Source organism: Homalodisca vitripennis, chromosome 4, assembly GCF_021130785.1.
Source record: "Homalodisca vitripennis isolate AUS2020 chromosome 4, UT_GWSS_2.1, whole genome shotgun sequence".
Lineage (NCBI taxonomy): Eukaryota > Metazoa > Arthropoda > Insecta > Hemiptera > Cicadellidae > Homalodisca > Homalodisca vitripennis.
In genome coordinates this window covers 32,387,606-32,412,424 of record NC_060210.1, presented here as the reverse complement: position 1 = coordinate 32,412,424, position 24,819 = coordinate 32,387,606, and the positions used below count along the sequence as shown (strand labels likewise).

Genomic DNA, 24,819 nt, shown 5'->3' with positions numbered 1-24,819 from the left:
GAATGTACAACTTTAAATGTGAGTTCTAGTTCTACGTCAGTTTTGTATCAAGTACCATGCCCATATTTAAATTCACTGGAGAGGGCTATATTAGTACTCCTTATGGAACTAGGCTGCAAATGAAGCCATTTCTCCATTTAGTGAAAGAAACTATGGTAATTTTGGAAGAGTTAAAACCAATATCCTTCTTTTAATTGATATCAAATATTTATTTTATTATTAAAGGCAATGCTAGTACATAAACATCTAGCGTAATCCATTCTAGGGATATCCAGTGGAAAGTTAGGCTTCACTGATGCTCAATAAAATTCTCTGGAGAAACACGTACACATCGACGTGAAACTGGTCATAGATTCTATCCATGGAAAGAACGAGTACCCGGACCTAGTTCCTAACTCAATCCTAAACTAGTTCGTCAACTTAACCCACACAAAGTATATATTAATTTAATAACGTGAAGATAAATACTACTAATACAGATTTTAAATGAACAAAGTTTACTTTTATGATAATAATCACCATTTGTAGCAGCTATTTTCAGGAATATACTGATTTAACAAGACAAGTTCTGTGACACCCTATATAGATGGTCCCGTACCTCAAACATGTACAAGCCGATTTTGATAAAACTTTTTATACACATTTGAGACACAGGCTACTACACTACAATATAACCCTCATTCTAAGTCCATGCCTATTTTGAGGTACGGCCATCTATAGACTTGGTTTTTCAGTATTTGAAATGTAAAATCGATATATCTCCAAAAATATGCATGGCTTAAGAATGAGGGTAGTAATATAATATAGTAGACCGTGTATTGAATGTGTGTAGAAATTGTATAAAAATTGGCTTGTACGTTTTTGAGGTACGACCATCCATAGATTTGTTTTTTAAGCACACAGCCCGTAAAATCAATATATATCTCCGAAAGCTTGGCCTAAAAATGAGGGTTATATTGTATAGCAGACCATGTATTGAATGCGTATAGAAAATTTTATCAAAATCAACTTGTATGTTTTTGAGTTACGGTCATTTATACATTTGTTTTTTTCAATATTTGACCTGTGAAATTGAGTAGACTTTGTTCATGAAAACCGAAATTTTAGTTTTAGAATGCCAGTTAAGTAGTTATAGATTTTGTTTTGTATTTGTTTTTTTTTTTGTCTTCAAATAATAAAATTAATTTAGTTTTTACATGAATTGTTTCAGGAACTAGATTAGTAGTTCATGAACTGAGTTAGGATTCGTGTCAGAGGATTAGTTCTTTCTATGGATGGAATGGAATCTATGGGCAGTTTCACAGTGCTCACATACACCATCATCAAACTCGGATGTTGCTTATATAGAAAAGTATCTTCATGTAAATGTATAATGTTTACTTTAGCCACATTACCTAATTTGATCCAAAATCACTTTTAACATTTTCCTCAAATACTTTTATACATACTTTTTTAGCATACTTTTATTTCCAGAAAGAATTTTGCTGTACTAACAAATCATACAATGTACAAAAATTATTAATGGTTTTATTAATTTAGGTTATATCTGAATTAATCTATTGATATAAGGGACTGAGACTAACAAACTAAGGAGAGTGAAGAGGAGGGGATAACTGGGTTATCAACACGAACGTGAGAAGAGAGGAGAGAATTTGAGAAAGGATAATAGGCCCACAAATTAGTAATTTAAAAGATTTTCTGTACTTTTTTCCTATTTTTGTCATTTAGGTTACACTTTCTACCTCCATTATAAAGTTTATTCACCAATCATCCTTGTCCTTTGTTATTTTAGTCTTGTTTGCCACTGCACAATTTCTTTGGGCATCTTTGTGTTCTACTTCTTGACTAGTTTGATTTGGTTGTGTAGTTAATTTAAATAAATGTAGTTCTAACTCTTTTTATGTAAGTCTAAGTCTGGGTAGAGTACGATAAGCGGACCCGGATTTTTATATCGAAAATATCAAAAGATATTTCATTATTATACTCATCGATAATCAATCAATAATAATTAATTTCAACAGTTACTAAATCATCTGCACAAACTATAAATACATTTTCATGCTCTAAACACAACTTGTTCTATACGTAACTTCTTTTAAATATAAAAAATACTTAACTTTAGAAAACTATACAAAATAACACTAAAATATTATTTACTGTGTCTTTCTCAGTTTCAAGAGGTAATTGTCACATAAACGGCCGGAGCGGCAAAATGCGAGTTTCGCGTTATTAACTTATTAGAATCATCCTACAGAACAAAACAATATAAGGTTTGACGGGGTGGAAATGAGAAATAACGATGTTCTAGAACATAAAAAATGGAACAACTGTTCAAGCGCGGAGCAATATTTCCATGTTCTACATCCACATCGGGCATCACGTGACCTTTTGTGACCATGATTCAACCTCGTGATGACGTCATCGGATGCGGCGCCATCTTTGCATACGTAAATGAAAAATAATAGTGAAATGAGCAAAATTTTGAACCCAAATGAACAATGTTTTTCTTAAATTTCGAGCTACAAATTAATTAGTTGTTATCGAGTTGAGACGAGTGTCTCCGGCCATCAGAGCGGGGCAGCACCGAAGGTCAATGAAAGAAAAGCATACCTCCAGATAGTACCTATCAGTAAATATCAAATTCTAGAGGGGCTGATCAAAAATATAAATTGGAATTGTAATGGAAAGGCAATTATGTACCGTGTAAAAACTTTATAAATCATTAATAGTGAACACTTAACATTAGTGTGTTCCACAGAATGTACAGAAACTAAATAGTCTCGTTTCGGTCGACGTAAACTCTTAACATGCCCGACAAAACACTCCGCCACACCAATTCACTACGATTGGTCGAACTAGTGGATGGTTGATCCATGATCGTCACGCACTCACTCGATCCAAACTACAGTACACGATATCTAGTGAAGCACTGACTTCTGCCCCGGAGCGTTCAGATAACAGATACGTTATCAGTCACAGCCGCAGATAATATTTACGACACACCAGTTCACTACGATTGGTCGAACTAGTGGATGGTTGATCCACGATTGTCACGCACTCACTCGATCCAACCTACAGTACACGTTATCTCTGACTTCTGCCGTAGAGCGCTCAGATAACAGATACGCTATCAGTTCCAGCCACAGATAATATTTACAGATATCCAGACACAGCACACAAACAGAACATTAAAACATTAAGAACTTAAACTATTTATGTATATATCCTCCAAAATCATATTATTTGTCATTTACACCCCCTAAAACCATATATATTTTTTGTTCAGGAGGATGAGCAGAATACGTTGATAACATCAAATTCGTGATTTTCCAGGTCGACCTTTAATCTTATAATATCCTTTCAAGATGTTTGTTTTGTTGTCAAGTTTTCTTTATTAATTTTCCTATCAGCTGTCTTTTATTAATGGTTATGGTTCCTTTGTTATTTATGACTTTACGTCATTGTTTAAGCTTTGGGTAGGGTACGATAAGCGGACCCGGTTTTTTATATCGAAGAATGTAATCATCGATACCTAATATTAGCATATCAAATCCTAGACTATCAATCGATATAAAAGTGTCTGTAGTCCACAACAACAAACATGTTTTAAATTAAAATGTGAATTTAATATTAACAGTGATCAAACAATTATAACCAAAATTAGGAAAACTGAAGGCGACCATATTTACTCTTCTCACAGTTACATTTGTTTCTTTCCCACAAATTTCACATAATGGGTTTTTCGGTACGAGTCCTATATGTTGAAGCCACGAAAACAAGTCTTATCATCTTTCAAAGCAATGTTATGTAGTTTTCTAAAATTAACTGCCATTCTTAATAATCAAATGTTACTTATGTAATATTGAAATATTACCTTACGTGTATTACTTGAAAGTGTTTACAGCTGTAGATATAGATTATTTAAGTTAATTGTTCAAAGTAATTAATTAGTATCGATTGATTATATCGATGGTTATGATTGAGTAATATCGTTTGCCAATTTCGATATAAAAAACCGGGTCCGCTTATCGTACCCTACCCTAAGCTTTTTCTATTAATTTGAAACATGTGACTTTAATTTAGTATTTTACATACTATGTTGACATCAATTGATATTTCTGGTATTCGATATATAAAGTATCGATGATTGTAATAAGTGATATAAAAACCGGGTCCGCTTATCGTACGCTGCCCTTTCATGCGGACAGCCAGACAGAAAAGAAATAGGCTATTTTATCAAAAATTATGCCTTGGCTACGATACTAGCAGGAAGTAGCCTGATTCAAAGTTTAATGTCTTTATTCCGTACATACGGAAAATGCTCGATACTGGCCACAACAGATATGAGCAGCAAAGCAGGCTTAGCACACAGTGGCACTAATATGGCACTTAGCACAAACTCTGAATATTAAACTTTACTCCTGCTGCTCAACACTCAGTTTATTCTGTCATGACTGTATATCATGTTAGGCCCAAAACACCCTAGCTCCTTCGCTTGTTTGCTGCCGAAAACCCATTATTTTCATCTCCAAAATTTGTCTCAGGTATAGTATAATTCCAACTGACATTCTGGTGTACTAAAAAAACCGGGTTGCATCTCTAATTAAACCAGCAAAGAGATGATATCACCGATGCGAACTCTTAAGTTTGTTTATATGGAGAACACCATACATTTAAGGCCAAAACAAGTCTAGCTGCAAAAATTACTAACGCAGTTATAAACTAACCTGTGTGAGATCAACCCCAGAAGTGACGGAGGATAAGTTCTCTAACATTGCTAGTTATCAATTAATCAAACTTTCACCACAGTAAACGCAAAAAATACACGAATTGAAGAAGATAACTATTCCATAGTGTATTTTATCTAATGATTCATGAATTTCTACCGGTGAACTAGAAACCACTGATTTGATTTGAGAGGTTAAACATATAAATTGACTCATTAGTCAGATTAGACTAAGTTTACGTTCTTGACAGAATGTACAGCATAGAGTATAAAAAATTATGGTTGCCTGTAAAGTCGGTTTTACGGGCGAAGATTTTACGTGACAACGTCTTTTTCTCGGTAGAATATTTATTGATATGAATATTATTAAATTGCACAATAGGAACAAGGAATTGAATGAAAATAAGAATTGCACAAATTTTAACTATAGAAATATATTTTGTTTACTAAAACATTGTACATAATTTGAAATTAATTAAAATTTGTTATTGTAAATGGTAAAGTTGAATAAAACATTTACTAAAATTGGAATTTGAAATTCTTGCTAAACACAGTTAAATTCTAACTCCGCGCGTGGTGATTGGTCGGTTTAGTTCGTTTGTTTGGTCGCACTGTTATGACAGATTAGAGGTTATAATTTGTTATTTTAAATGTTTGACTAGCAATACGCGCTGTTTCTTCTCAATCGACTGAATTACGATTGATTGCAGAGTGATTTAAACTAATAATTTACTTAACACTATCAACATTTGTCAATAGTATGACATAACCTATAAACTCAGTTTCTCAACTTTTGTGTCAATCTAACAATTAATCAATCAATCATAGTTTACGATAATGAAATATCAGTGTACAATTATTTACCTTTATTGTTGTAGTTGTTGTAAATGACGAATCTAAGCACTCCACATTTTCACGAATAAACATAGTTATCTGCTTTATCCCGTGCGGCGGACCCACAGTTATCTGCTTTATCCCGTGCGAATCCCGTGCGGCGGACCCACTGGACGGGCATCGTAACGTTACCGGGCGTTACACTTTTTCATGAGTGACTCCGAGCCGCAACCTAATTTAAGACGTTGTCACGTCAAAAACTTAGATTGGGAAGTCTATGTTAAAAGTCGGTAATATAATTTGGTTTCAACGCAGTGAACGCACTCTTTAGTTATAGTTATAGACCCGTAGCTCACCGGAAACGGGATGTTTAGTTCCCGGGTCTTATTTATGGCACCATTTTCAAATTCGCTAATACGTAATATTGATCCTACCAACAACTAATTAGAGTCAACAATTGCATGCAATCTGGAGTCAATATCTGTATAAAGAGATCAACAAAATGTTGGAGAATAAGATGATCAAAAAGAACTGCTTGCATCGTTTCGACATCAGAGACATAAAGGCTACAACGCAACACAGTCTGGTACTCAGCAGCTATCAATTCAGTTCAAATTATCTTTATTCATGAATGTACAGTTCATACAATTGAATAGCGTAATACTAGCACTGTACTATTTGCATATCACTAAACGAAACTTTTACATTGATCTAAAACTATTTAGCAAACTACACACAATACTATACATATTTAGTAAATCTAAAATATTTCTACTTTATAGTTTGTTTCTATAAGGTTGTGGATAAATATTCTTCTAAAGAGCATAAAGCTTAATCTATTAGAAAAAATTTAGTCTCTTTTAAAATATATTCGAATTTGCTTTATCTCTAATGTTTTGAGGTTACTGTTTCAGAAATTGCATTCCTACAAAGCATGGTTTTCTTTCATACATTTTGAAATTGTGACAATTTAGTGATTACGTTTTTATGTCTAGTATTGTAGGGGTAATTTTATCAATTTGTCTCTTGAGTAATTAGATAATTTGTGGCAATAAGAATTAAGTCAAAGATATATTGTCCATATACCGTTAAAATTAGTTTTAAAATGGTCTTTGGTTGTTTCATTATATTTCAATTTTAGAACTATTATTTTTATTGATATTTTTTGTTGTTTTAGAATACTATTCATATTTTTCTTTGTTGCCGAGCCAAATAGACATATAACAAAAGATAAGTGACAGTGGATATAGCTTTTTTGTAGATAATCTTATTTCCTAAATCAAACGTTCGTCTATTTTTGAGCTACGACCAACAGTTTAGCCACTATCGAGCCCGAAAACAAAAGTTTCACGTAAAAATTACAAAGAAATTGCACATAATCACGTTTTTCGGCCGAACCACTGGAAGTAGAGCAAAAAGTCACTGGACCTTTTCTGTAGATCGCGCAATTTGCTAATTTGATGGGTCAATCAGATTTGAGCTACGACCTACCGTTCGGCCACTATCAGGCTCGAAACTTTATTTTAAGCAAAAACATCTCTGGAATGTCAAACATTCCCGCGTTTTGTCGTTTAACCACACGAGATAGGACAAAAAGTCACTGGACCTTTGTTGTAGTTCACTTCATTCCTGACTAACGATTTTTCGTCAGATCGAAGCTAGCTCCAACGGTTCACCCGCTATCAGGCTTACAAGAAATGCCTGCAGGGGTAAAGAATGCGCGATTATTGAGGAATTTTTTTGAGGGGTTTAAAAGTAAAAAAGTCCGGTTTTCAGACTTTTCCTCCGGGTCATATTGTAAAAGGTACCTGCGTGCCAAATTTCAAGTTTCCAGCACTTCTAGAACTATGTTAGAATTTGTATCTATTGGCCAAACCAATGGAGATAGGGCAAAAAGTCACTGGACCTTTTCTGTAGATCACGTAATTTGCTAATTTGATGGGTCAATCAGATTTGAGCTACGATCAACGGTTCGGCCGCTATCGGGCTCAAAACATTATTTTTTGCGAAATAATCTCTGGAATGTCAAATATTCGAGCGTTTTGTCGCTTAACCATGGAAGATAGAGCAAAAAGTCACTGGACCTTTTTTGTAGTTCACTTCATTCCTGACCATGAATTTTTCGTCAGATCCGAGCTAGCTCCAACGGTTCGCCCGCTATCGGGCTTACAAAAAATGCCTGCAGGGGTAAAGAATGCGCGATTTTTTGGGCATTTTTTTGAGGGGTTTAGAAATAAAAAAATCCGGTTTTCAGACTTTTTCTCCGGGTCATATTCTGAAAGGTACCTGCATGCCAAATTTCAAGTTTCCAGCACTTCTAGAAGTATGTTTGAATTTGTATCTATATATCAGTGAGTGAGTGAGTCAGTCAGTCAGTTTCACATGCGGCTGTATAAGTATTTAGATTATCTACAAAGAATAAATTCCTGAGCTTAATTTTAATAATACTTGAGTAATATCTTTGTCTAATTTAAGTGATGATCAGTTGTTAAGCCCAGAAATCTGGAATTGTAAGTAATTAATGTTTTACCCATTGTTTACTCTTATGTCTTATAAATCTGACATAATTATTAGCTTTTTGTACATTCATCAGTAACTTTGTGGCTTACATGTAAGGGAGGTTGGTAGGTCGTCTATATAACATAAAAAGAGAAGAGTTTCCAAATTTGGCCAAAAATATCTAGTATAATCTAGATGAAGAAGTATTCTCCTTGTCATCAGGTCAACAATTCGTATTCTAAATAGTTCATTAACAGCTGATGTTATTTTATCAGAAACGAGGTGGGTAGCGATTCCTTTTCATAGAGTATAAAAGGAAAAAAATTAAAGTCGATGTTAAAAGTAGGTGACAAGGTTTTATTTCAGCACATTCTTGCTTCGTAGTACCCTATCAAGGTCATCGGTAACGCGGTGTTCTAGTTTTCAACTTCAAATTCTCTATTACGATGTTGATCCTACCATCAACTAATTAAATTATTCACTTTGTTGAAGTGTTTTGCACCAATATTGAATATTAGATTGTGTTAAAAACTTGTAATTGTTCATGTTAAAGCAACTAAGTGAATCCCAACATTTTAGATAGATCCATTTCTTTGAGATGATGTAGAATTAAGTTGAGGCTTTTCTTGATTAAACCCTCAATTGAATTATAATTACATGACTACATAGATTTATGAGTTCATAATACGACAAATACACCACTAACATACAAAAGTGTTTGAATAATATATTACAACTTAATATTTACATTGAAAGTTTAATTAATATTCATTATTTATTTAAAACCAATAATTCAGTAATAATCTTTGAAAATTTTGAAACAATCGTATAGCCATAAAAGTGTGTGCATTATTTTAGAATGTCCATTTTATACAATTACTCAAAACTGATTACTAGCTATTTAAATCAGGTCCTCTATTCAAATAAGCATGGTAACTTTATTTCAATCACAATTATATTTACACTGCTTTCTTATAGCCGTCGGAGATGTTTAATTAAAGAGCTTTAACATATAAGCCTTTATTTAATTTGTTTCATCGCATTATTTATATTCATTGAGTATTGTGTTGTATAGTGAAAGAGTTTTTGATCATGCAGGAATATCGTCTGTTTTAACAGGCAACACTGCCATGAATATAGTTGTATCTTGCTACTATAACAACTAGATTTTATACTTGATTATCTAAACCAGACGTTATCACACACGAATTGAAACACATTATCTATAAGACTTGGCTTGATCAATGCTTAGAAAAAAACAAAAAAATAACGCTTATACATGCATATTATAAAGTGTTTAAAGTAATATTACTATATGTTTAGAACGAATGACGTATGATTTTTATATCAAAACTTAAATATTGTAGATACCTTCGTAAAAATCGATTGAAAACAGTTTATAATCAACGTTGTGTTCTATACTAGCAAACAGGCTAGTTGATTAAAATTGTATTAATTGACCATCTCATTTAATGTTTCATGATTATTGAACTGCTGTTATTGTTGAACTTAAAAATAGTAAATCTTGTTTCTTTTTATATTTAACACTGGTGACGAGGATGATGAATTTAAACAAACCAAGGTCAGTTTGATCCACAAAATAACCTTGCAAGTGTAACACAACGTTGGAATTCATATACAAAACAGTTTGATATGCATGTTAGCTGCAGGCATTGCTAATAATTTTAAAATATGACTATTATTGAATTTAGTTTACGAAGAAATACTATATATATTTGGCCTCAATCGTCAGAAATAACATATATCTTATTATTTCTCACATCAACGGTAACGTTAATATGCAATTTACAAACAGTGTGTTTATAAATATAGAAATAAGTAAAATAATAATATATACTAACAATAATGTACTACTATGAAATCCAGAATTTGAAAAGGGTGTCAGTTCCGTAATAGATAAAGTTGGAGCGTTAAAACCATCCTGAGGAAAAACAAAACCAAATTGAGTTGCAAAGATATCGCATACTTCTGAGTCACTTGAGGCTGCATCAATGAAGGCATATAAGAAAGGTTATTTGTGGATCGGGAAAAGTTTTAAAAATCTCGTTGATTGGTTCCAATGGTCTCCTCAGCATTTGAAAGGTAGTTTCTATAGCGTTTTTCTTCTGAATAAAGATTTGTAAATAGGCCTTAGTTGTAAAACCAATAGTAGTGAATCATATTGCATATAAGATTGTATTTCTTGTGTTCAATTTTCTTTTGAATTGTAAGATTTATCAACGGTTTTGAAAACCAATTAGGGAATGCTTTTTTCTGAATGTCAAGACTGGGCTGTATTTCTCATTTAAACTGCCCAATAAAGAGATAAACCAGTCAAACTTTACATTGACATCAACTGATGAAATTTTGTCCAAGTTTCTTTGTTAGGAATTTATTTTATACAGCTTGCATGTCGCAAATCTTGAGATTGTGGGCTAAAATAGGCTGTGGGGAGTGTTTAATTGCATTTGAAGTACAGTCAATATTGTTGTTGTTGTTGTTCATAAGTTTTTTTAACCCATTCGTGGGACTCCTTGTTCGTATCTAATTGTTAGAACGAGCTCACCTACTACTTTTCGTCGCTTGAGTGTATCTCGAAGCCAATTTAAGTGATCTCTCACGAGAGGTGTGATGATGTGCCAATGGGATACTTTTAAAAGGTCTTCATTGGTATTTTCAGTTTTAAAATTCTTAAACACTGTGAGAGCACCACCTTTTATCGACAGACAAAGTACAGTAACAGTGATCTTGTTTTTCAAACACCTTCCTTTCCCAAGCGGAAAAAACGTAAGTTCCTTACAATATTCAAGCCAACTAGAGTTATAGGTTTGTTGACTACGATGCCATCGCGTGTTTTTAAGTTTTCAAGTGAGAATTGACACTTAGGAAGAATTGTAGATAGACATTCTTGACATGCCTGCTTCGCTTGTTGGATTTCGGAAGCAAGGTTTCAAGATCTCCTTTGTTGCATTGCAGAGATTTGCTTACTTAAGCTTTAAGTAAGCGGGTTCAAATTCATCAATATTTTCAGTAACTTTGGACAACTGATCTTGAATGACTGAAATTCCATTGTCAACATCTTTCAGCTTTTCCTTAGTAGCCAGATTTAAGAACTTATTGATTAGTTTATCAATTTTGCTGATGATAGCAATACTTGGGTCTGCATAGATAATGGGACAATCAACTTACAGACAATGCGATTTTTTCAGTGGTATTGGCTAATTTTTAGTATTCCGATTTTGTAAATCCAACACATTTTATATGGAACCATCGTAGGCAATAATAATTACACTGCATTCCATCATCCATGCTTAGAACTTGTTTAATACAAGATTCTGCAGTAAAAGAATTATTAACAGTCTATTTAAACCCATCAAAGAATGTTGTTTATGAAAGGTTTAACTTTTGGAAGCATGTAGAGAATATTATGGCCATAAATAAGTTTGACGGTCTCCAACGTACACATAATTTTTTTATACGATGCTATCTCTGAAACGGATGAAACTGCTTCAATCAATCCACAAGATGAAAATTCAAGATCTACTCAGTACATACAGGAAATAAAGTATTCTGATATTCCAGAACTATATATAACGGTGAGTAGTAACAATCACAAGTTCTTATGAAACTTGATATAGATGTAATTTTTTCTATAAAAAATGAGGAATTTTGGAATACAACTGCTTAGAAAACCCAAAAATTATAACCTTCCTCGTGGTAACTCGAAGATTAAGGTAAACCTATTGGTGTTTTACGTTAAGCGATTGACCTAATATCTTCCCTAATACAAGCTTAAGACGAAGCTCTCCTCTGGTTCGGACACATCTAACTCCAGAATATCTGAAGGACTGCTGTGCGGGAGAAAGAATGTTATATACTGGCAAGTAGGACAGCTGGTTAAAATAGTGTTCATCAACAATCTGATGTGATGCTTCATGATAGCTTATTTTTATTCCTGTTCTTACAGTTGGGTTTCAAATTTAATAAATGTAATCTTCTCTCTTTCATGCTTTAATAATTACAACACTGATAAATGAATGAATGAATGAGTATTTCCTTCCACATATAGACACAGAACGTAGTATTTAGTATACAATATACAGGAAATGATCTTCACATGGGCATAGCTCGTGAGTGGAGATCGAGGTGCGATCAGCAGCATGACTAATATACTAATTAAACAGTATAAGAACTATAAATTCCTCACAGAGAAAGAAAACGTATTTACAACATAGGGAAATTTACAATATTCAATTTGAGTTATTTACCTAACATGTAATATGTAATATACCATACGTAATATAATATAAATAACAGAACAAAAACACCCAAGTTACAACAAAACAAGTTTAGACAATTAGATTTAGTACTAGAAAACAATATTAGCTATGATTATCTGATGAGTAATGATTAATACGTAATGGGCTTATAATACAAACTTCATTTATCATAAGAAAGATTACAATGGCAACAATTTGCTAAGAGGCTTGGAACCACCCACACACACACACACACAAACAAGATAACCCCCTCATTCTATTTCTCACACACCCTTCTCTCTCATTCTCCTCCTTACTTATTCCTAAACAAATAAAATACTAATTTCAGAAGAGTAACTAAAGTAAACTTTTAAAATTCTATCATTGTTAAAAACAATAAAACTAGTACATAATATAGATAGATTTTATTAAATAAAAATAAAATTTAAGCAACTGAGAAAACAGTACAAAAATAAAACCAATTCACCAAACTGATGATTCGTAAAATTTCCATTTTAACCACTTTTGTGGTGGAAGAGATTTAAAAACCCAACTAGACAAAACAAAAGAATAGAGATGACTGACAAATTTTAAAGAAGTAGCGCTAACATTTCTCATCGCATGGCTTCTTAGGTGTGAACCACTTTAAACCCTCGTTAACAGGGTCCTAGGACTGGTGCAGCCAAGTTACACAGCTTAAACATATCCATCGCATTTAATTATTTTGGTTAAGGTGCTAATTGAATGTAGTGGGATATCAGAAAGTGATTTACAGGTGTACTATTTTAGTTATTTGTTTCATAGGAAATGACACAAACCAAATGCTTCCGTTAAGAAGGGTCTAGCCATTTATTGCACTAGATTAATCCAAACAGCGTGTTACATTTTTAATTTAATTATTTAATTATAGCATAATATAAGAATATAAAGCCACCTATATGTAACTGGAACAGCTTGAATATGGTTTTGAGATTGTCATAAAACATGTAGAGTCACTATTATTAAAACCGCGTAATGAAAATTAATCATAACCATTTCATTTACAATATAACCATTCCATTATTCAAGGCATAGTTATTATATTTCATAGTGCTGCAGCACTAGATGCAACTGTCAGTATCGCTGCACTAAACTATATTCATTACCTATGAACAAGACGTGTTTTCAAACCTTATAATACCACATACTTACGTTTAGGAACACGGTCGTGAACACAAGACAAACAGTTGCAGGTTTATTTGAAGTTGTATGTGGAGCCAAAAATACATCCTTTTGAAAACGAAAATTCCACAATTTTACTAATTAAATTTATGTCCAAAAAAATGACTCGACTCCTTACAAAAGTATATCTTTAATAGCAGATAGCTAAGTCTTTAAAACAAATAGTTCAAAATACGTAATTTCCGAGTAAATATATACGAGTATACCTTTCAATCCACGTATGGTAATAAAAAACAGTAACCGAAATTATAAATACTTTGAAGCATTTACAAATGTTCACAATCGGTATCTAATAGCCTAATACAAGAAAGGTAAATAAAATAATACACTCAACTTAAATTTAAAAATAAAAAATAACATAACTAAGAGAAATATTTAGTCAGGGAAGTGCAAAGTCAATAGGACTTTAATTGTCTCCAAACATACAGTAAACTGCATGAGTGGAAGTACTTGGCCCATAGTGATTGTTGTGGTGTGAAGGAATGGAGAAACGTAAGCAAAATACATGGAGTGTATTCTTAGTTGGTTCTGCGTCGCGCGCGGCTCACCGTTTCTATCGCACATTGCGAAAAGTCATCCCTGTGATCATGAAAATATTTTTACTGTTTAAAATTAGCATAATAATACTATATAAGCTGCTTTCAGGTTTTGGGTTCTCTATTTTTATGAAACTTGTACATGGACAACCGATACTACCCTAATGATAGACCTGTTTTAGGTCATTGAAAAAGCGATTTTGAAGTTTTAAGACCACTTCTTGTAGTTTTTGGGATATTAATGATCAGTTACAAAATCAAATAACGGGCCTTTACAAAGGTAAGTTTCCAGCAATGTTTTCATAATCAATAATAGTTTATGTATAGCCTATTTATACGTTTGTGTAACGGAATTCACCATGGCAGCAAAAATGACGATAATAAAAATTATTTATGAAGATTCTTGCTACGAGCATATATTAATAGCGGAAATTGCAATAGACGTTGAATGTTTGGGCATAAATTATCGAGAATTATTTTTATTATTGTGATCACGTATTAATAATAATAATTCTTATAATTTTTTTGTTTTGATTATAATTTATGGAATGAATAAACAGTGAGATTCCAATCCAGTTTTCAAATGAGGATAAACAAATAATAACTCACACTCAATAAATAAAAAAACTTTCTCACATAATTATTTTTCATGTCGGATCTCACAACTTTAAATAGTTTATAAAGTTTGATACTTCATTTATTAGTTCATCTTCTTCTTTATTGATGCCTGGTGGTTTGAAATGTCTTTAGTGTTTTGCGCAAGTTTGTCGCCAAGTCGAGGTTATGTTATTAGAAGAATAGTATCGTTATTTTATTGAAGTGCCGCCACTGACGCGCCGTCTCCTTTTTGTGTCTAAAACCCTTGATTACAGATCCTTCTGAAGGATCTATAATCAAGGCTGAAACTACTTTTTGAGCCATATGCTAGAAGTTTCTAGCAGATACTAATCGCCGTATACGGCTCAGCCTTAAGTAAATCTCGATCGTCCACTAAAAACAATTTTGATACCTGGAACTAACGTAATATTTCATATGGAATAGGTAGATGATAAATTATATCAGCTGTTATTATAAAGAAAATATCTAAAACAATTAAGTGTAACAAACTTCATTACAAATTCCGAATGTGACTAACAAAATCAGTTTATTACCTCAATAAACAGAATACATATCATTAGCAAAACATAGCACTTCCGCATCTTTAAGAAACCGTTTAATGATATATGTAGCAAAATGAATGTTTCTCCATTATATAAGGCGGTGTGGTTTTGGAAGGACAAAGGCCTTTCCTACATTGCGGTTGGTGTAAAGGAGAAAGGATCTGCAAAACAAACCACAAATAAAAGAGCGTCTATCTCAGAAAACGTCGGAGAAAGGGCAGTAAAATTCCTTGAAAATGTCGATCAGAACCAACAAAAGATTTTCAAGTTAAGGTACCAGAGACCAATGAGGCAAGGCGTACCGTACATCATTACACTTCAAGACGTCAAGGATGTGGTCACGTTTTTACTAATGGGAAACCTTCCAAGAGCTGTGTTATCACTTCTACACTCTTACGAAATAAATTACCTCATTCGAGCACTGATTCTCTACATGCAACTTTATCTACAGGTATGACATTATTGTAATGAAAAAACACGCACAAAAGAGTAAATATTTTTATAATTGATTTATAATGTTTAAGATATAATGAGACGATAAATATTATATATCATATACAAAACTGAAGCCACTATATAAAACACACACACACACACACACACACACACACACACACACACACACACACACACACACACACACACACACACACACACACACACACACACACACGCAAATATTATATACATAAATATAAATAAATAAATATACATAAATAAATAAATATATATAAAACATAGGATTTTCACACAATTTCCTATTGAAAAGTGACTACGTTCTAGGGATATCCTTTTTAAATCACATAATAAACACTTCTGAAAATAAGTGATGATCACTGGAAGATATTCTTATCCCCATTTCAGAATAATGGGATTTCCGGTTAAAAAAGAAATGTTTTGGGACCCAAAAAATCGGAGAGTAAACCAGTTTTATTGAGTACTGATGAAATACACAAATTCCTCTTCAAAATTCTATAATATTTTAATAAATTGCTCCAACAATGTCAATAACATTTGAGCTATTATTTGACAGTTCGTAGTAATCTTAGTGAGAATACTTGTGATGTAATATGATAGTCATATCATAATTTAGATTCCAAAGTAAACATGTTTAAGGTATATATATATATATATATATATATATATATATATATATATATATATATATATATATATATATATATATATATATAGAAATATAATGATAGTTTAGTCGAGGGGTTTCACTGGTCAAATACTTACTAGCATGACCTACATGTTTTAAAGGCCTCTATTTTATAGCTATTTTCATCGTAAAACCACAATTTATTATGTTTCTCCTAGTGTTTTCAAGTTTTATGTAAGATAAGTTTAAATAAAAATTGCTTTTGTTATACTTCCAATGTTTCCCACACAAAATTTTAAGCTCATATTTTAGGCAAAGTGCCTTCTTTTAAAGTATAGAATTTCTCTTTGCGAATGGTCCTAAAACTTCGCCTACAAAGTGATACATCTCTATGTATAAAATGTGTGCGAAACATATTTTTGTACTAGGTAAACATTTAATGTACTATTAAATCTATGATCTTACTTTTTTTGATTTACGTTTTAATAAGTATTAAAACAATAAATTTAAGGCTTGATATTTAATTTGATAAAAGCTTTTTTTAAATGTGTGTTTATGGTATCAAACAAATGAAGCATGGAAATGATAATTGGTTTAAATTGACATTTATTACAAACAGGGATAATTTTTCAGTTCAGCTTCCCTTAGTAAATTAATTGTAACTATTTGCAGTAAAAAGTATTAAAACATATATGCAATGATACGTGGCGTGGTTTTTTTTAAGCTTTGTAATTTTTAATTTTGAGATTATCAGATTTAGATAATACTTGTGTTTATTTTAGTTATAATACAAAGTGTGTCTGAGTTTTCTTTCTAGGGCATTTTGGAAGTTGTAAAAATTGTTCAATCCTAATTAAACCCCTACGTGGATTAATCTTCATGAAAAGTATTTTATGTGACTGAGGAGAGCATAAGACACACGTGTCTTAATTCGTCTTTCTAGGACATAGATGAGTTTAAAAACAAAATATGGTTAGATATAGGTGTTCGTAAAATGGTGTACATATAGGTTTGCTGTTAGCAATAAATGTATAGGTTAAATTGCTGAACTATTAGAAAAAGGGTGTATTAGTTTAGATTATTAAATTTACAATTGATTTGTACTACCCGTAAAAATCTTTGAAATATACAATTTGTACTATATTAATCCTTAGTCAATATAATTTTGATGGTTGAAAAAAGTTAATTTTTGCTTAGATTCATGAAGACCTCCGCTACAGAAAATTGTCGTATGCAACTCAACGCCTTAAGCATCCCATATCTTCAGTTCGGGAGACGCTATGCAAAAAACACTTAAGTAAGCTAAGATGCCGAATTGGGCAAGAATACGCACTTATTATAGCCGGAGAGGGATTTTATAAAAAATATCACCATATGAACAATCCTCTAAACCAGTCTTATGTGGCAAAAGATATACAGTTGAATGAGTACATGTCAAAATTGTTAGCAAGAATAGTTTGGGTTGCACTATACAGAACTAATTACAAAGAAATTGAAGTGGAAATTGCACGGTTATTTCATTTTAAAAACATCAACGACAAAGTAAGAAGACACAATTTGCCATCATTTAAGTTTGAAAACAACCATCAGATCCTTCAAGGGAATCCTCTAAGATTTTCGAGCCACTGGCATATGCTTTCTCCTGTAATATCGGATATATTTATTAACGATGATGACCCTGACTTACTGCTGTCAAAAAACACGAACTCTACAGATTTCGTGGCAACTGAGATATGCGGGTTAGAGGCGGCGTTGATATTGCCAGAGGAGTTATTGGCAAGGTTTGACATTGTCGTGGGGATTCTAGGGCTGCCACGAGAAAACTTTGAAACTATGCTACACTTGAAACAACAACGACAGAAAAGTTTGCTGGAAGAAGAATTGGAACTGGCACAAGCTATTAAAGAAACCCTTGTTGAAAAACCTATGGTAAAAATGTACGAGTACATATGGCAGTTAGAAAGGAGTATTGATTTGAGTGTAAAGGTCTCCAAAGAAGATACGAAAGACGTAAGAGAAGAAATACAATTTTATTTATCGAATCACGTCACAGATAGTAAAAATGCATTTAATTTATGGAAATCTAGCAAATTAGAACCTATTAAAATACTCAATTGAAACCAATATTCTTTCATTTAATATTACATATTTATTAATATTAAATCCCTTTCAGACCCAGTGTTTTTCATGTATTAGACCTTCTAGAGTCCTGAAACATAAAAAATCGCAAAAACACAAAAATATATTAATATAAGTAGTTGTAGTTCTAAAATGACAAAATAAGTGGTTTTTAGATTTTTAAAAATTTTGTTAACCAAAAAAATGTACCCTCACGATTGTGAGGGTTAGGCTCTACCTAAAGTTTAGGTTATTTTAATTAACCCTCACAATTATGTTGATTAGGTATTTTGTAGAAAGCATTCTTAAAAGCAATGTTATAAAAATTAACACTTACATGATATGAATAACTGAATCACACTTTTTACAACTTCTTATAACGCATATTAAGGAATTATAAACCTTTGAAAGGAAGAGTGTAAATTAGTGTAGGCAAGTAAATAGCGTAGCTTATCACTGTATTTGTTGAAAACAAAATAAAAATTTCCTATGATTATGAAATTATATTAGTAACGTGATATAATGTGTACACATATAAACTTATAGAAAAATATATCTGATAATAAGGCTGGAGAGTCTTATAGAACTGGAGGCTTATTTTTTCTGGTGAAATTGTTTAAAGCAGTTTTTATCTTTGCTTAGACAAAGATACACATCGCACTTCTCACACTTGATTCTACTTCTGGAAGAGCAACTTTCCATTCTGCACATCCGTTGAGGTATTCCACCCTTTGTTACAGGCCAATGCTCAAATCCATCAAACCTGAAACAAATAAACGAATTCGAATTATAGAATGTTATAAATAAGAGTATTTATTGTTCAGATGACCAAAATGTCTTACACACTTAAATATGTAAATAACTTTTAAGTAACTCGTGATCATAGCTGTCAGTAATTACCTATTAAATGATTGCTTACCTTTTGTCAATCCCCGGCATAGGGGCACGCCAATTCTGGGGCTTTGAATTTTCCTCTTCATCACTGTCTTCATTGTGATAGAGTGGTCTTGTATTCAGTGGTCGAGAAATTAATGTCTCTGCAAGTGTCATCCTGAATTTTAATAAATCCATCACCTCTTTTTTGGCCTTTTACAATTGCGACATGCTTTCCGGTATTGCAACCAACAGTTTACCACAGCAAGATCAAGAAAATGAATGATGACTTTAAGTGTCCATTTCTTGGTCTTAAACCAGGTTCTGTAAACTTCAATCAGTTGGTTTAACAGATCAACTCCTCCCATATTCTTATTGTATGTTACTATTGCTGCAGGGCACTCAACGTTTATGTACACGCTTTCTTTCTTGGACCATCTTTGAACGAGTGTCACTGGTTGACTTCCACACACCGATGAAAGAATAACAACACTATGATTATCCATCCATTTCAAAGCCACCAACTTGCCATCTGGAGACACTCTTTCTTCATACTGCCCCCGCTTTAGATGTTCTGGATTAAATCTTATTTCCCTAAGTCTGTTTGTCATCATAGTTCCAGTTGCATAAAATTGTTCAGCAATAAGTTTTTCCATGAGAGAAATAGTTGTGAAATATCTATCAAAGTACAATACACTTAATGGAGGAATACTCACTTTCAGTCTTACAACAACTGCTGGCCCTAACCCCATCTCTTTAGCCATTGGAAGATTGGTATCTTTACCCTGATACAGTTCAAAATCGAGCATTATTCCATCAGATGTTGTAACAACAAAATTTTTAAGTCCAACAGGTCTGGGTTTATTAGGCACATATTGTTTTAACGTTGTCTTCCCTACAAAAGGGACCATTTGCTCATCGATTGAATAATTGCTAGGTTGACGCAAAATCTTATCACAACCCCTTTTGACTGTTTCCAATACTGGTTGCACTTTCCACAGTCTATCTCTATTTTGTGGAGGGTTATTTACATCAACCACGTGAAGCGAGTTCCTTATCAGAAAAAATCTATCTCGAGCCATAGATTTTTGTATTGGGTCCAATGAAATACCCATGGACCAGTACATGCGCAGCCTGGGATATTTTATGCATCCCATAATTAAATGCATTCCATATACTTTCTTGATTTCTGCTGCATCAGTATTTAATATTTTACCGTATTTACTTAAACAGTACTGGTTTGTGAATTCGGCTGCCTTTTTAAAATATTCATCGTCATAATAATTACAAAAATACTCTAAAGGAGTTAGAACTTGACATTCTAGTGTTTCATCAACAACTGTAGAAAATGTTTGGCAGGAAAATTGTTTAGCTTTCCAATTATTTTTATTTGAAGATAGTCTCGCCTTTTTGTGTTGTGTTGTTTTTTTATATTCACCACCAACTTTTTTATTTACATTCTTATTTTTGTTCTTAATACTACTATTATGATGAAGTTGTTTTTCATTATTTGAGGTTTGATCTATGTTACTGTCTACTGAATTGTTTTGATCATCAATTTCCATTTCTTCTTGTACTACTTCTTCATATAGATCTGTTAATTCTTCATTTTCATTAATATTCATTTCCTCTTCTAAGAGATCTACCTGATCTTCCCCCTCTAAATCTTCTTCGTTATTGTTTAGTAACTGAAATAAATGACCAAGTGGATCTTGCCTAAGAGAATTTGTCAAGTTGACTATTGTTGATTCTTTCACATCATCATCCGACATACCTTCTATTTCTGAGTCGTCACCAACGCTTTTCAGTAACTCCTCCAAAATCATATCTTGTTCATCTTTGTTTCCTAAAATAAAAAATACCTCTTTTAGCGCTGCATGAAAGTAGGTAAATTTCAGATATTTTATAGTAAAGACTTTATATACTGTATATTTAAGGCCTAATTAATTTTTTCCGTTGTATGATATGCATTAATTTTACAAAAAATACATATAGTTATTAATTATATAGTTTTCATTACATTTAGTACATAGCAACCCCATACACTGGGTCACTCCTAACCCTCACAATCGTAAGGGTACCGATAACAAACCCAAATACTAGGTCAGTCCGGACCCTCACAATCGTGAGGGTACCGATAACAAACCTGAGTACTAGTTCAGTCCTAACCCTTACAATTGTGCTGGTTAGATTTTACAACCTAAAAAATTGGATAATTTTTAAACTTTCGGGAAAATAAAGGTATATGTAATAGAAATGTACCATTTAACTTACTGTACGCACGTCTTAAAATATTAACTAAACATAAATAATATATAAAAAATTAAAACTTACTTGGTTTGATCCTGCCTATTCCCTCCATGTCTGCTCTTGAACAACTAGAAACACTATTGCTCCTACAAACTATAACTTGCAGCAACAAAAAAAACCTGCTTTTCCCAACATTTCATAGACACCCCTGATAACAGTTACTGTTCTAAATATCATGTAGGTTTTTGTACAGAAAAGAAGAAAAAAACCTTAACAATTGTGAGGGTTAAGATTTTCTAGGTGTAAAATTCACCCTCACAATTAATTGTGAGAGCAGGGATCGAAAGGGTGTTTAAATACTGAAGCACATATAATATTGTTAAAAGTAATTGTTTCCAGTGAAGTACAACATAGCCTACGAGATGACTACACGATCCCTCGAATTTTAATAAATTAATTTAAATAAATTACTTCCCAAAAGTTCTGTACCCAGCTCGTTAGTTACAAATTGTTTATAAGATATGAAAGCAAATCATTATATAAAAAATTGACATATAAAAGGTATATGTCTTACTAAATTAATTATATCTTAAATTGTGTTAGCCTACTATTTTAAAGAATTTTAGTGGGTAAAATCCCAGAAGAAATTTATAGTTTACCAAATTTTATGAAACATTTTTATCCTAAAATTGTGTGATGCAAACTGGGCATGGATATGAAAACCATTCATATTTACCCTGTAATATATAACACTGCAAATATTTGTCTACAAAACGGTACACGGCTTTTTATAATTATTATTGTTTACCAGATCAGAAAAATGTAACTTATCAGATTATTATAGTATGTGTGATCTTTCCATCTTGTTTAAAAACAATAACTATTTTAAGTTAGGGAATCAGTATACTGCTCAAAACAATTATTCAACGGCTTGTTACTTTTACAGATGAATACGAAATAAATCAACAGTTAGGTTTATTATGTTCAACTTTTTCATAATACTACTGCTATAAGTTCTGGGTACCGGTAACGTAAAATTGCCAGAGCATTACATTACGCCCTGTTTCTAAGAGAAAATACGAGTTGTTTTTGCCAGAAACAATGTTTTTGTCGACTTCTCTTCCAAATAGTAAAGTTAGATGAAATCGTCACGTCTAGTTTTAAAGAAAAATAATTGCGAAATTTAAACCAGCTACATTTTATAACAGTTATGGAAAAATAATTGTTATGGAAAAATCTTCCCTTATTATGGAACACTACAATGCAGTACAGTAAAATAGTATTCATAAAATGACACCAATGTTGTATTATCAAAGTTAGAATGTACAATCATGAATCAAAATTTAATTAATTTAGTTCGTAATGTAGAATGAAATAAAACAATACAACTGTGCAGTGGCGTAGCTACCTTGGGTGGCACCCGGTGCGGAAGTTGGTGGTGTGTCACCCTATCGAAAGTAAAAAGCAATACATTTTATATGATAAAGGTCATGGATATAATATTTTGTTTCTTTTAATTACCTATTACTATAGAATAATACACGTTTAACAATTCACGCCAACCAAACACAACACACTTAACACACTTCACGAAACAAATGAGAAATGTTGCAATTGAAACGTCAAAGATCGCGAGTATGGGAGGGAGGACCCCCCATGACAGCGTCAGTCTCTTTTGCGGGAATCCCCGAATTATACATAGAGCTGAGCTAGTGCTAGTGAAAGAATCCCCGAGAAAGGCATTTTTGTGCTAGAAATTTATTTGTTTTGTTTGTACATTGTTCTTAAAGTTGAGAGACCGGGTGGGTGTCACTCCAAAAAAGGTGACACCCGGTGCGGCCCGCTCCCGCCGCCTCTCCCTTTGCTACGCCACTGTTAGTGTGCTTTTTAATACATTTATAGGATAATAGCTAAGAAAAGCGATTTCCAATGTGTATGATGAGTTTAAAAGTTATGTATTCATATGATTAACTAAAAAACTTAATTTATGTTAGTAGAAACTAACATAACTAAAAACTACTTATAGAAACATATTATCAATTATATTAGATGATCATAATCGGCTTCATTGTTATAAATGAGGGATTTTCAGAACGCATACATTTTAGATATAGGCTATGTACTCTTATTACGTATTAATTGACCACTCATCTGTACCTAGCTTCCTATTTGACCCAAATATGAGATTTTTTAGTTATTTGTACTACTTGGATCCTCAGCGAAAATAAAGAGTATCCTCATTTTTGTTGGTTGAGGAATTTTTTGTAAAAGTGCCAGCTCTTATAAATAAATAACTCACATTTGTTGTTACAAGATTGGTTATGTTGAGGGGAGACAGTCGTGTCCGCTCGGAAGAAGACGATGCCTGCTCTGTTCCAGCCTCTCCAGTCAAAAGACGGCAAGCATGAGACATCACTCCTTCATAACAACAGCCTTTGATATTGGGAAACTTCACCCACTACAACAGTCATCATGCCTAATAGGTTCAAAAAGCATAACAAAATTAAGTAATAAATAAAGGAAAATAACTCAAAAGTTTTTACATAGATGATATAGAAACAGTAAAAAGTAAACAATAACAACAACATGAATAAATAATTATGCTGGTCAAACTCTAATCAGTTGACCAGGGGATCAATGTACCGGATGTACATCATCCCGTTTTCATTGTTGAGACGCTTGGTTCACCTGTGCATTAATTACATAATCATCAAATCATCAAGTGACCACTATGAATTCTCCTCAACAACTATTTTCTTAACATTTTGGGAATCAAGATTTGGTTACCTTTCAAAATCACTCCCTCTTCAAGCACCAAGTCCATTCTGTAATTCCAAATACACGCTTAACTTGGTGGAACCCTCTTTTTATCCTGGGGTCAGCCATCTGAGATCTTTTTGATCAAATTCTGGATCTACTCATCTTTGGCTGTTTCCTCCATGATCTTCTTGATGGACGCGTCGCTCAGCTTTACTGTTTTAACATGGTCATAATAAACTTCTGTTGCAAGTTCTTGAATTGTACTGGCCTGATAAAACTGATTGAAATGACGGTTATTTTTGTGGACATCGAACTGATTTTCTATGCACTTGGTGTACTTTATTACGCAGTAGACTAGACTAATCTATCTACTCTTCCACGCCAATATCTGGACATTTGTGCTTAGTAATGTGCTGGTCATAAGGGAAAAACCGGTTGGGGGAGTTATTTTGTACACGCCAATGGAATAACTAGAATT

At 32.7% G+C, this 24,819-nt stretch overlaps 2 protein-coding genes across 3 annotated transcripts in view; one reads left to right on the top strand and one right to left on the bottom strand.

Annotated features, from left to right (window-relative positions):
* LOC124359128 (WASH complex subunit 3) overlaps window positions 1-24,009 on the bottom strand; it is a 29,683-nt gene extending 5,674 nt beyond the window's left edge. The window contains exon 1 of one of the 2 annotated variants that reach the window (XM_046811604.1): window positions 23,881-24,009. In XM_046811604.1, the coding sequence (XP_046667560.1) occupies window positions 23,881-23,994 (114 nt within the window). In that variant the 5' untranslated portion in view covers window positions 23,995-24,009. Of the gene's footprint in view, window positions 1-4,727; window positions 4,981-23,880 lie in introns of those variants that run through there. The other variant, XM_046811605.1, reaches the window with a different exon arrangement.
* Window positions 15,165-18,460, top strand: LOC124359127. Its single transcript, XM_046811603.1, has 2 exons — window positions 15,165-15,686; window positions 17,538-18,460. Exons 1-2 carry the CDS (start codon window positions 15,309-15,311, stop codon window positions 18,456-18,458), a joined length of 1,299 nt encoding a protein of 432 aa, XP_046667559.1. The 5' UTR covers window positions 15,165-15,308; the 3' UTR covers window positions 18,459-18,460.
* Window positions 24,010-24,819: the final 810 nt, after the last annotated feature.

Coding starts and splice junctions, on each gene's coding strand:
- LOC124359127 (XM_046811603.1), top strand. CDS start 15,309: ATGAATGTTTCTCCATTATATAAGGCGGTGTGGTTTTGGAAGGACAAA. Junction 15,687..17,537: donor ACATGCAACTTTATCTACAG/GTATGACATTAT, acceptor ATTTTTGCTTAG/ATTCATGAAGACCTCCGCTA.